The sequence below is a fragment of the Mya arenaria genome, chromosome 6 (assembly GCF_026914265.1).
Source record: "Mya arenaria isolate MELC-2E11 chromosome 6, ASM2691426v1".
Classification (NCBI taxonomy): Eukaryota; Metazoa; Mollusca; class Bivalvia; order Myida; family Myidae; genus Mya; species Mya arenaria.
This window is the reverse complement of record NC_069127.1, coordinates 41,407,998-41,422,191: the sequence shown is the minus strand read 5'-3', so window position 1 is coordinate 41,422,191 and position 14,194 is coordinate 41,407,998. Positions and strand designations below refer to the sequence as shown.

At 33.2% G+C, this 14,194-nt stretch overlaps 1 protein-coding gene across 1 annotated transcript in view; it reads right to left on the bottom strand.

Annotated features, from left to right (window-relative positions):
- LOC128238333 (sushi, von Willebrand factor type A, EGF and pentraxin domain-containing protein 1-like) overlaps positions 1 to 10,248 on the bottom strand; it is a 49,261-nt gene extending 39,013 nt beyond the window's left edge. Inside the window, exon 1 of the mRNA XM_052954155.1 lies at positions 10,004 to 10,248. Within this exon, the coding sequence (XP_052810115.1) occupies positions 10,004 to 10,073 (70 nt within the window). The 5' untranslated portion in view covers positions 10,074 to 10,248. The remainder of the gene's footprint in view (positions 1 to 10,003) is intronic.
- Between the last annotated feature and the right edge of the window lie 3,946 nt (positions 10,249 to 14,194).

Here is a 14,194-nt window from a genome sequence, read left to right as displayed (position 1 = left end):
GTTTCAAATTCTAATAGAACTCTTGCAACCAATGTGATGAAAGGAAAACATATTAATAAGACATCCTGCAATGCGACGAGGTTTTCAAGTTGCGCTTTTAGAAGGGTTTTGCAAATGAAACGAGTGGTCAATAGGAATACAAATTGACAAAAGTAACACTTTGCCATAAGACTCTCAACAGATGAATAAAAGGCTGTTGAAAAATATCAAAGTATTTTTATGTGTATGGAACTCGTAGCGTTTTATTACCAGTGTGCTTTAAACATAAATGCAAGGCAACCAGATTGATATCCATAACGAGAATGTCAAACAATTGAAGTACAATAATGGTTTAACAATGACACTTAAAGTGGGGCCTTGGCTTTAGATCTCCGAACATGGAATATTTTCTACTATCGCTCAATGCACGGCCAACTTTCAGTCCGAAGAAGCCAAATTTACTCGCCGACTTTTCGTGGTTAACATTAGTGCACATTTATTCATTACGTTCATTTTGTTCAATTTTGGATGCCATCTTTGACGCAATATTGAGCTTGGTATGGTCAACATGTTCTTCGACGTTAACAGGAACAAAGCGATAATTTCTGACCACATATACATTTGAATGAAATTCATCATTTGGGTTAATTGGCGGCCATCTTAGAACTTGATTTTTGTCATGCCCGAAATGATATTTGAACCATTAAAGAAAACTGAGATTCTGATTTGTACTTATACGTAAAATGAACTGAACATTTTAAATCAAATAACAAACTTCTTTGCAAGCTAAAGCACATTTATCTATTAATTATGGAATGTCTTAATCACACTGAAAACATGTGTTATAAAAGAAGTTTTGACATCGTGAGTATTCAAGATAATTGTGTTGATGCATTTTTACTACAGGACAACTTTAGATATCACACTTTGCATAACTCAGTCAATTTAAATAGATTTAAAACAATCAATAATGAATTCAGTAAGTTAACAGTTTTATTTGAAAAAGGAACAGTTAAAATTTAAATGTTGCCCTATCCTGTTTTATTCAAAACAATATCATTAAGATAATTTCTGAAAAACAATCAAAGCAAGTGGGAAGTTAATATATGATCGGACTTTTTCAAACATTTGGCTACCATCTGGATACAAGATACAAGAACCATTATTGAAAGCCGAGTACATGCTTACAATGAGCTATTTTCCGACATGAACAACGAACATACATACAATCAAAACAACACGAAGATATGGTTTTAAATAGATACTATATTGGAACCAATATTTACAAAAGCTGTCCCTTGTTATAATCATGAATGCATTTACAAAACGTAAGATAAGAACACTGTGATAAATAAAATAGTTTTTTGCGGCTGTACGGACAGTCGACACGCGCAAGGTTCCGTATGTTGACCTACTACTTTAAAATGTTTAGTTCTTATAACAGTGCAAATTAAGGAACATCGTCTATTTTTAAACAGCAACATTGTAAGTAGTATTATGTACCTGGGCATTACAGCATGGTAGAGTGATGTGTAGTTAGTTAAAATGTTATAAATAATTTAGCTTTCTAGTAAAAGTTTTAGGGAAGTATTGCTAAGAGGAGATACTTGATTTTATCATGTAATTTAAATACTATTAGATTTTGCTGATATTATCAGAAACAGTAGCGTACAAAGGCATTGTTGCTCCTATGATTGGGTCAATTCTACTTACAACTTACCATCCAAATCTTTCCTCGGGCACCGTCCTGACAACATCAGAACCTACCACTTTGTGCGAATTTTATTTAAACATGTAAAATAATAAAACCTCAACAAATACTTGCCCAAAACAAACCACAAGTAGTTGAACATATTTTAAAAGTATATAAATTTGAAACAATCGCAATTATTAAACGGCCCTTGTTTTTTTATTATATATTTTTCGTATTTATACTTAAAATGCCCTCTGTTTTTTCTGATATTTGAATGCCACATCTTGACCAGTGGGTGTAGGCCATCCCACTGAAAATACACTTCTTTCTTGTTGAGACATAGGATAAAAGATATTCAGTGAAACAAATAATAATTCTTATTCTTTTCTTATTTTTAAGTTATATAAGATTATTTGCACATTAAGCTTTTACAAGAAGAACCTGTACAGATGCGGATCACCTTTCTAAATTTCAGCTTGTTTTGAGAGCATCTTATTTCCTTTGGGAGGCTGTTCCATACCTGACCTCAAAGCAGAAATATTTCTTCACATATTTAGTTGTCTGTACTGTGGCACATCTACACAGTTTAAATACCTGAGATTAAAATGACATTTTAAGAAATACATAGTTTTGAACATATTCATGTGAGATCCTGTACAGTCATTTATATGTTTCAATTGCGATACATCTTTCCCTGCTCACATGTTATGTTGGCAATTGAACTCTATGAAGAAAGTTTTCGTAAGTTGAGGTGTAATCATTAAACTCAGTTCTTAAGGCTCTGAATCTTTTTTATTTGTCTTATGTTTGTCTTGCTACAAAAATGCCAAACCATAGGATAGTAGTTGAAATTGGATCTGATTAAATATTTACAGATACTAAGCTTAGTATTGACTGTCAACAATTTGCTTAGTCTTTGAAGAATTTCAGTTGCTTAGCTGCTCCTATGCACATTTTAGAAATCTAGGCATTATAATTTAAAAAAAAATGTCCACCCAAACGCCTAAATGTTTAACTTACTCTTCCAAAACAATAATGTGATTAGGTAAATCGAACTGTTTTATGTTTAAACAACGTTTGAGCAAACTGAAATTGCTAAGTATTTGTCAGGATTAGCATGCATTGGGTTGGAAGAAACCTAGTTCATCAAAATGTTACTTAGTTCTTCAAAAGTGGTCTTAACATCAAGATTGTTATTTACACATGTCATACACATTAATTTGAACATTAATGATACTATTCATGCCCATATGTGTACGAATATTTTACATTTGAATCTACTAGCGGCCATTTTGGACAAAAACTTGAATATCTCGTGTTGTCCAAGGGCAGAACGAGTCAAAGTGTTCCGTGCCGAAAGAGGTGGTTGTTAAACACTGCCCAAATGAAGAAAGACATACTATCAGTATTTTAAATGGAACATTATATACTTCTTCAAAATATCCGACGTGTCGCATATAGTATAGTTCTTACATTAATCATTTGTGTGGAAAGTATTTGCTCCTGTTCACACTCTTTTCGAACAGCCCACGTACTTGTCTTTATTTAATGTTATCTAATTTATAAATACAGCTAGAAACTTTGTATATACATACAAATTCGTTGTACATGAATAATGAGCTGCACCTTTCAATACCCACACTTCAGACACTTGTGACCACATATTCCATTGTATGTTTAATGCCTGGTGACCGCATATTATTTTGTAAGTTTAGTTCCCGGTGATTCCATGTTTCTTTGTATGTTTAATGCCGGGCAACTTCAATATTATTTTGTATGTTTAATGCAGGGCGACTCCATATTCTTTTGTATGTTTGATGCCTGGTGACTCTATATTCTTTAGTACGTTTAATGCCGGGCGACTCCATATTATTTTGTATGTTTGATGCCTGGTGACTCCATATTTTTTAGTATGTTTAATGCCTGTTGACTCCATAATCCTTTGTATGTTAAATGCCTGGTGACTCCATATTCCTTTGTATGTTTGATGTCTGGTGACCACATATTATTTCATATGTCTAATGCCTGGTGACTCCATATTCTTTAGTATGTTTAATGCCTAGTGACTCCAAACTCCTTTGTATGTTAAATGCCTGGTGACTCCATATTCCTTTGTATGTTTGATGTCTGGTGACTCCATATTCTGTTGTATGCTTAATGCCCGGGGACTCCATATTCTTTTGTGTGTTTAATGCATTGCGACTCCATATTCTTTTGTATGTTTATTGATTGGTGACAACATATTCTTTTGTATGTTTAATGCCTGGTGACCACATATTCTTCAGTATATTTAATGTCTAGTGACCACATATTCTTTTGTATGTTTAATGCCGGGCGACTCCATATTCCTTTACATGTTTAATGCCTGTTGACCATATATTCTTTTGTATGTTTAATGCCGGGCGACTCCATATTCTGTAGTATGTTTAATGCCTGAATACACCATATTTTTTGTATGTTTAATGCCTGGTGACCGAATATTCCTTTGTTTGTTTAATGCCCGGTGACTCCATGTTCTTTTGTATGTTTAATGCGTGGCGACTATATATTCTTTGGTATGTTTATTGCCTTGAGACACCATATCCTTTTGTATGTTTAATGCCTGGTGACCGCATATTCCTTTGTATGTTTAATGCCTTGTAACTCCATATTCCTATGTATGTTTAATGCCTGGTGACTCCATATTCCTTTGTATGTTTAATGCCTGGTGACTCCATGTTCTTTTGTATGTTTAATGCTTGGTGACCACATATTCCTTTGTATGTTTAATGCCTGGTAACTCCATATTCTTTTGTATGTTTAATGCTTGGTGACTCCATATTCTTTTGTATGTTTAATGCCTGGTGACTCCATATTCTTTTGTATGTTTAATGCCTTGTAACCACATATTCTTTTGTATGTTTAATGCTTTGTAACCGCATATCCTTTTGTATGTTTAATGCCTGGTGACCGCATATTCCTTTGTATGTTTAATGCCTGGTAACCACATATTCCTTTGTATGTTTAATGCCGGGCGACTCCATATTCTTTTGTATGTTTAATGCCTGGTAACCGCATATTCCTTTGTATGTTTAATGCATTGTAACCACATATTCCTTTGTATGTTTAATGACTGGTGACTCCATATTCTTTAGTATGTTTAATGCCTGGTGACCACATATTCTTTAGTATGTTTAATGCCTGGTGACCACATATTCTTTAGTATGTTTAATGCTTGGTGACCACATATTCTTTAGTATGTTTAATGCCTGGTGACCACATATTCTTTAGTATGTTTAATGCTTGGTGACCACATATTCTTTAGTATGTTTAATGCCTGGTGACCACATATTCTTTAGTATGTTTAGTGCCTGGTGACCACATATTCTTTAGTATGTTTAATGCCTGGTGACCACATATTCTTTAGTATGTTTAATGCTTGGTGACCATATATTCTTTAGTATGTTTAATGCCTGGTGACCACATATTCTTTTGTATGTTTAATGCTTGGTGACCACATATTATTTTGTTTTGTATAATGCCGGGCGAATCCATATTCTTTTGTATGTTTAATGCCTGGTGACCAAATATTATTATGATTTGATTTGAATCGGTTTTGTTTGCAGAATTGAAAGAAAAATAACACCGAAAAAAATATATCATACACTTGTATAGATAATATGTCTAGCTTGTTTTAGTTGTAATCAAAAGAAAATATGTTAATTTATAGTATGTACCTTTGGCAATTTATTTCATATGAAAGCCAAATTACTTAGGCCACTCCTTTTTTATTTTTTGGTTTACAAGAATGTTTGGAAAAAATGTCCACCGGGTGGTCGAAAAAAAAGAGGAAAAAAGTCACAAAACATACTCTTACAGGGTGAAAATCAGAGAACAACATATAAACATTGAAAGCTTTTATCATTTACTTGACATTTTAAAATTTATTACTGCTATTAAAGCTGCACTCTCACAGATTGAACGTTTTTTATCTTTTGTCTTGGAACGAGCCATTTTTTCCATGGAAACCAGTTATATAAGACTGCTGACAAATAAACAGAACGCAGATTTTTATATTTAAGGTCAAAAATTGATGTTTAATGTGTTTTTCTTAAACCGTTAGTAACGGTTTAAGCAATAAATTATTAATTTTTGAACGGAAATATGAAAATCTACGATCTGATTTGTTTTGTCAGCAATCTTATATTATTTGTTTGCAGATATTTTTACGCAAAGTTGTTAAAATCTTTAATCTGTGAGAGTGCAGCTTTAATGCATGTTTAATACACTCAAAGAGTCAAAGTTCTAATTAAACACACATTTTAAATCTTACGAACTGTGCACATAAAACATCAATGAAATTGACTATAAAACATGTTTACATGTATAAACTACTCTTTTTATCAAAGATACATTGAATATCACTCAGCAAGACATTTGTTTAGCTTTAAGGGTTTGCTAAAGCAAAAGTGAATGCAGAACACTTAAAAACTGACCAATATTAAATTGAAAAAAAAGAGAATGCGAATTTAACGCATTAAAATACACAGAAATTGGACTGTATTGCGGGGTCCTAGTTGTGTGTAACCCGATCCATGCTAAGTCCGGATATTTTCGGACCGGGATATTTACCATGGGATGTTCACCAGATCTATTTCAAATTCAAATCTTGCAGCAAACTACCACTTCAGTACATAAAAATCACATAGCAAAATAATAAATCTAGCATGTGACTTAACTTTATATACCAATGATAGTAAACTGACAGAGAAATCCATAATAATGTATCAGATATTTTCATCTTCTCCCAACTCCGCCATTTTGTGTATACATGCGTTCACAGGGCATCTATACTTCATGCTTGTTGATTTTTCATTTTAAAGAGTATTCCTTGGTTACTACAAAAAATCACATGTATAGTGAAATATCAAATTTATTACAAATTGAAATGGACTTCTTCAAAAATTTCGGTGTTGTTTTATCTAAATGTTTTGCACACAACTCCCGGCATAAGTAAATGTCATTGACACATGTGTTCAACTTTTTCATTGTTTTTACTCTACTATTAACCCAAACATGAATAAACATGTAATCTAGAATAAACACAAGCTTAACATTGACTCAATGACAAGCATTTCCAAACCATTCTGTGATTTAAAATCCATAAACACCACCGACCAAACTTGTGAAACTAGGTCGCCGGTGTCAACTTAGAAATTTTACTTTCGATTTCACCACTCACACTTAGTGCACTGTTATTTGATATTTAACCGTAAAATGTTTTAAATGTTTTTCTCACACATAATTTACAGATATTTGTGTCTACTTATTCGATGGAAGCCGCTGACACTTTTATTTTTGATCTATAAACAACAATATTTTCATGACCTAAATTGGCGGGGGGAAAACAACAATCACGTGACGGTTATTGTTTGTGTCGGCTGTTAAATTTGCCAATGTTTATTGCTATTGTTATTTTAACAACTCCTGCATATTTTGATTAATTATTTCATACAAAGAATGACTGTTATCGTCAATTCCGCCATTGCCACATCGCTGCCATAACAGTTGACTGGCTCACATGCTATCACCATTAATAAGCGAATACGGGTACGGAACAACAAACCAGTCGAGTACTGCATTCGTACTCTTATCTGTTTGTTTTTCTTTCGTTTCGTATCAAAATCAATACGGTCGGGAAAATCATTTTGAAAATGAAGTGAAATTCATTTTTTTTATTTTTTTTGTACTTTTCGGAAAAGTAAACCCGCCGGTTTTGTAAACCAATTTATATAAAAGTAGTGGCCTTAAGATGAAATTACTTTCCACCGAGAAATTGCTTTTTCCCAATTTGCTTGAGTGTTTAATAAAAAATACTTTTGCTATCACATGGACAATATATGATGCGCGTAAATTCAACAATCGAGATGCTATTTCAAACACTCAATCCTGGTAGGACAGAGACTGTGCTTTAGCTAAACAATTAAAGTCAGCTGCATCATGAAGATTTCGATTGACTAGATTTTCAAAACTATATTTCACTGCATAGACATTTCAAAATTCACTAAAAGGCAATTGTAACAGCAAGCTAAAAGGAATGAGTTAGTATTGTCTAGTTGTATTCCAAAATCCTTTTGGAATTTATTAAAAATGTCCAAACGTATTAGAAAAAAGAACCTCTGCGCGTAGACTCTGCTACATTGTGGAACTATTTTTGAGGACTATTGTTTAATGATGATCAACCAAACCTGAACGATATAGCTTTTGATATAAATATATTTTAAATTTGGATATTACCGACGGGGAGGTTATTGCAAGTATTTCAAAATGAAAAACATTTACCAAAGTACAAGAGAATCCATAAATCCAGTGTCGCGTCAATTATTTAAAAGGGTTTTCCAGATATTTGGAGCGATAGTATCATAGTCCCAGTGCACAAGTTGGGCTCTAAAGAAGACCCATCAAATAATAGGGGTATTTCTCTTATAAATTTTATGAATAAAATATTTTCAAATAAAATACATGATAGATTATGTGCATGGGCAGAACACTTTAGCAAAATCGATGAGGCAAAGGCTGGATTTCGGACTGGTTGTTCGACAACAGATAATATTTTATATTTCCGATTTTGAAAAGGCGTTTGATGGACTGATACGCCATAACTTGTTTACCAGTTTGCATAAAATAGGAGTTCAGGGAAAGCTCCTCCGTATTTTGACGTCTATGTATTCAAATCTACGCGGGTGCGTCCGAGTTGGCGACGGCACAGTTACACAACCCTTTATTTGTTAGCGGGTTAGCAGGAGACAAGGGAACGTAACCAATACAATAATTTTTAATCTATATATTAATGAGTTATCTTCCTTCCTACAATCAAGGGCTATACGGGTATTGTTATTACTGGGCATATCGCGGATATAATATGCATAATGTTTTGCAGATGGTGTGTCGAACTGCGCTGACACTGCTAGTGAAGTACAATAACATCTAAATTTTAATTAAAAATTCTGCGAAAATACTGGTAGGACTATTAATAAGAAGATGACAGACATAATAGTGTTTAGGAATGGCGGGCCTCTGCGGTCATACGATCATTGGTATTTCAATGGCATACCGGTAAATGTTACATCAGTATATAAGTACATGGGACTTATCTTCACGCCCAAATTATCCTGGCAAAATCAAAATTAGCTGCACACGCCCATAGTCAATTCAAGCTATAATGGCTTACCTGAGGGAATTTGGACACGTTTCTCAAACTGAATATTTAAAATATTTGATTCTATAGTTAAGCCTATACTTTTTTACGGTGTTGAATAATATGGTACGGAAATATTTGATATTCTTGAACAAGTACACATTCAATATTGTTAGGAATTCCTCGGGGTAAATTATTATGTTAACGATTGTGTTGCATTGGAAGAATTCGGGAGGTTTCCTCTATGTATTGATCATCATATGTATTAAGTCCTAGTGCACACTACTATATATGTCCAATGCACGTTATCCAAGAAACTGTTATTTAATGCTTAAACGACATGATGACATTGGAAGGAAAAATTGGTTACCTCTGTAAAGAATTTATTATACAAATATGGTTTTGCTTTTGTTTGACTAAGTAAGGAAGTTGGAAATGTTTGTGATGTTTGTGATTATTTAAGCAAAGGTTAGTTGATTGTTAAAGAGAAAAATGGTTCGAAAATATGAGAAACTCACACGATGTGACCCTTATAAGCAATTTAAAACTTTGTTAAATCCAGAAAAAATATTTATGTATTAATCAACCATTTCATGTGAGGAAATCGTTAGCGAGATTTTTATGTTCTAGCCATAAATTGTTTATTAAGACTGTTCGACATTTGGGTATCGAAAGGGAAAATCGAGTGTGTAAATAAAAAATTATGGTTCATGAATTAAAACAGTGAATAGTTATTAGCTGTAAAAAACGATGTTCATATGGATCGCAGAATCATTATTAACCTCGGTTCACGCCCTGATCAATAATGATTTTTATCCGTATGCATTGACAGTATGATTCAATGCTGATAAGTTAATAAAAGTACCAGGTTTTTCATCATATTATATATTTAAATAAATCGCCATATCTATGATGACCAAGCTTAAAAGTAAACAATTAGCTAGCTCCACAAACAATATTGTATTATTGTAAATTACATTCGTCACTTTCAGATATATGAAGTACATAATTATCTAATTTGCATTTTAACTTTTTTGTTTTGTAGTATCGGCATAAAGTGTGCACTGAGCTATGGTTTTAATTCTTTAATACTACATGATTTTCTGTGGAATAATACTTGAGATTAGTTTTTGAAAGTAGATTAATATTCTTACCTTGACAGTTTGTACACGGAATAAAAATAAGCTCTATCATGAAAAGCGTCCAAAACGGGCCAGTTTCCATGGTGGCAAACAATCTGCAGTTTTTTTAGCAGTATCACACCACTTTAATGACACAAATCCAATAGATAATGGATCTGATATATAATTATTTCAGATATATATCACTGAATATGATGTTAATGATTCTTAAATTAGTCAAGAAATTGTCTAGCTCATTCACACTAGCCCTGTACGTTCTTAATAAAAGTGATGCAATCGCTTTTTGCGTTCAACCTTGGCTCTAATAGGATGCAAATGAGGAAGTTTTTTTCTTTCCATCACGTCGAACAGTGAATGAGGTAGTTATGATATGGCCACCATGTCCTGGGGTACAATAGTCGTTTAGATGACCAAAACATAAAATTATTAAATATGTTTTATTTAATTTCGAGGTTCCATATTTTGGCAAGCATGCTACATTCATTTGTTGAAACATAACAGCGGGCAATCATTGGAGCCATAACATTTTGTTATGTGTTAAAAATGCTTCAATGCGTCTTCTGTTGAAGTGCCAATGAGGGCAAATGGACGTAAACAATGAGTTTTATTTTTTTCTATTAACGGTCTTAATGGGCAAAAATAAAATAAATCAGGGAATGTAATTCCACATCTGATTGGCATTGGTTTGTTTCAAACTGAAGTTAAAATAAAGTTCTGAAAAAAAATCAATAAATGATTGTCTTTAACTTGCACGACTTGCTAAAACATAATGTTGACAAAGTAAAATAACCTTAGTTTTTAGCAATTTCTTCACCTATTTAAAGGTTTTAATTAACAAAAAGTTTGCAAAACTTGGTGAACTAGATTCGATTTTGTGAACCTTGTGGTGCCATTAAATAGGCTATGGTGCTAAAGAATTGTAATTTTGTGGGAAACGAATTGTTCAAAAATGAAATAATTTACAGGTTAAGAACCATTCACTGTATGGTAGCTGTTGAAAAAACCATGCAACGTCGATCTCATTGACATTAGTTTCATGTGAACAACAGTCATGATTCATATTCTAAAATAACAACGTCTGTCCCATGTTTAAATATTTTACGATCAAAGTGAACGATAAGGATTCAGTGTTCCGCTTTGAAATACGGCCAATCATTGTGTCGATTATCCCAGGTTCGATGCCATTTGACAGGTCACAGTCGAGTGGATTAGAGTTTCTAAATGTATTACCAGAGGGGCATCAAAAGTTAATTTGAAAGGATGCTGGAGTGAACGCACTAGACCCCAGCTGCATACTTGTCATGTTATTTATTCAATTAAAAAACACTTTTTTAACCGAAATATCTAAGAAAAAGTGCCACTGTATCTTATTGCCCGATTATCATTAATGTGAAATACTTTAATAACATAAAAAAACCCATAAATTACACACATTTTTTATCTAAAGGTTGGTGAATATCGTTTCCAGATTCCCATCTTAAACTTCCATTTTCAGTCTATGTTTTGCCATTAAACGTGTTTTATGTTTAAACTTCTGGCTACTGAGCTTGTTTATGTAGTATTGTCATATAAATATCAATGGAGATTTGTTTGCTGTCACCATTTTTGTAGATAAAGAAGGAGGATGTGTTTCAACGCCGATAAGATTAGAGAAACAGAAATTTGCTTCCATTGTTGAGCAGGTTGTCTGTGCCATTTTGACACCAAAAAAACATAGTTATATTTTCGACAGATATTTCCGACAGAATGCAAATGTTTTTTTTTATCCAAAATCTTGTACAATCTTCTTTCCTACAATATGTTCATCTCCTTATTACCCAAACAGATGTCGCAAAAGACTCTTGAAATAAATTCTCCTCAAAACTAAATTTGGCATGGACGTTTCGACACATTTTAAATTTCGGCCTTCCTCAACCACTTTTGCGCTGTGGCAGGTCATTAAATAATTTGATATAATTTTGACATTTTTATGTTTTTTTTTAAATTTTAGGCCAAGAATGAACTGTTGCTAATATGTAATTTACAGAGTTAAATTCATTTCTCGCCTCTTTTTGTACATCAGATGAGATTCCTTTCTCTCTAAATATCTAACGACCCATATTGTTATTTTGACCCAGATAATTTTGATTTGATTAATCACGATCATATTTGTTTCTATTGATTGAAACATCTGCTGTCGTTGGTAATACGATTATAATTTTGCTTTCTGTTGACACTTATGAAAAGTTGTTGACACTTATGAATACATTTTTTTCATGGTGAAGTCTGGTCTTAAGCATTAATAGACCGTCTTCATGGAGCGGGCTGCGCTTAAAAGTAAATGCACGGTGTTCGTTATAATGACTAGTCCTAATCATAAATAAATGGTCTTGGTTGCGAAAACTGGTCTTCACTAATACACTGTTGTCGTGGCAAACACTGGTCTAAATCATTTGCATACATCATAAATACACTGTCGTCATGGTGAATACTGGTCAAAAGCATAAGTACAACGTCTTCGAGGCCTACGTGTGGTCTAAATCATTTATATTTATTTATACTCTGTATTTGTGTCAAACAATGGTGTTTATCATTTATACACTGTATTCATGACGAGGACTTTATTCATTAAGACACTGTTTACACGGTTAAGACTTGGCATAAGCATTTATATACTGTATCATGGTAAGAATGGTCTTAATCATAAGTACCCTGTCTTGTACGCAAATAATGGTTTTCATCCTTAATAGACTGTCTTCGTGGTGATCATTAATACACTGTCTTCGTGGTGATCATTAATACACTATCTTCGTGGTGATCATTAATACACTGTCTTCGTGGTGATCTTTAATACACTGTCTTCATTGTTTTATTTTTAAGACACTGTCTACGTGACAAAGACTGGTCGGATTCATTAATACACCATTTTCGTGGTGAAGACTGGTCTTCATCATAAACATACTGTCTTACTGGTGATTATAAATACACTGTCTTCGTGTAGTGATAATCACCATGAAAACAGTATATTTATGACGAATACACTGTCTTTGTGGTGATCATTAATACACTGACTTCGTGGTGATCATTAATACACTGTGTTCACGGCGATCATTAATACACTGCCTTTACTGTGATCATTAATACACTGACTTCGTGGTGATCATTAATACACTGACTTCGTTGTGAAGCATGGTCTTAATCACAAATACACTGTTGTTATGGTATAAACTAATCTTGACATCTTCGTGGTGAATACTTGTTTTAAGCATTTAAACACTGTCTTTATGGTGCTCATAAATATACTGTCGTTATGAAAAGTTTTAATACACGGTCTTCATGGTGATATTCAAGACTCTGCATTCACGGTGAAGACTTCGGTGAGGTAAGCATTATTACTATGCCTGCATGGCGAAGACCTTTAAATCATTAACACACTGTTTTCATGATGGAGAATGGTTTTAGGAATTGAAGCATGGTCTTCCTGGTGAATATATATTTGTACCTTCCTTCATAGTTAAGACTTCTTATCATTAATACATTGATTTCATGACAAGGACTGGTCCTAAGAATTAATACACAGTCTTCATGCTCACCATTTATATACCGCCTGATTAGCGAACACTTGTCCTCATGATGAATACATTGTCCTCATGGTGAAGACTGGTTTAAATGCTCAAATTTAAACAACAATGGCAAACCGTTAAGCATTATCAAAACTCACAATAAACAGTTACGTAATGTACTTGAAAGTAAAAGGGTTAAACTCATCTGCATTTTTTTTAAATGATAGCGATGGTACTGCAATCATTTCCGAGAATAAATATTTTTAATATACCGCTATACAAGGATTTATTTCATCTGGCCTATATCGTACGGGTTACGGAAATATAATGATACAGAATTCGTATTGCCTTCTTGGAAAGGAACATATGGATACGATTGTTTTCTTTCTTGGAAGAGTATCTCAGAATTTATCTGAAATATCATTGCATAATTCGCACTTGTAAATATTGCTAAGACCATTGAACTATTCAAGTATTTGTATGAAGTTGTTGCTTTCAAGATAACGAACCTACATTATTTGAATATGGTATATCTCATTCAGTTGAATGTAGAATAGGTTATTAAAACATTATACTTATGATCTCTTATTGGCACGATGTTACACGTGCATAAACATACACGCTGCGATCTCTTTGTCAATCAGATATTTACGCATTTTTC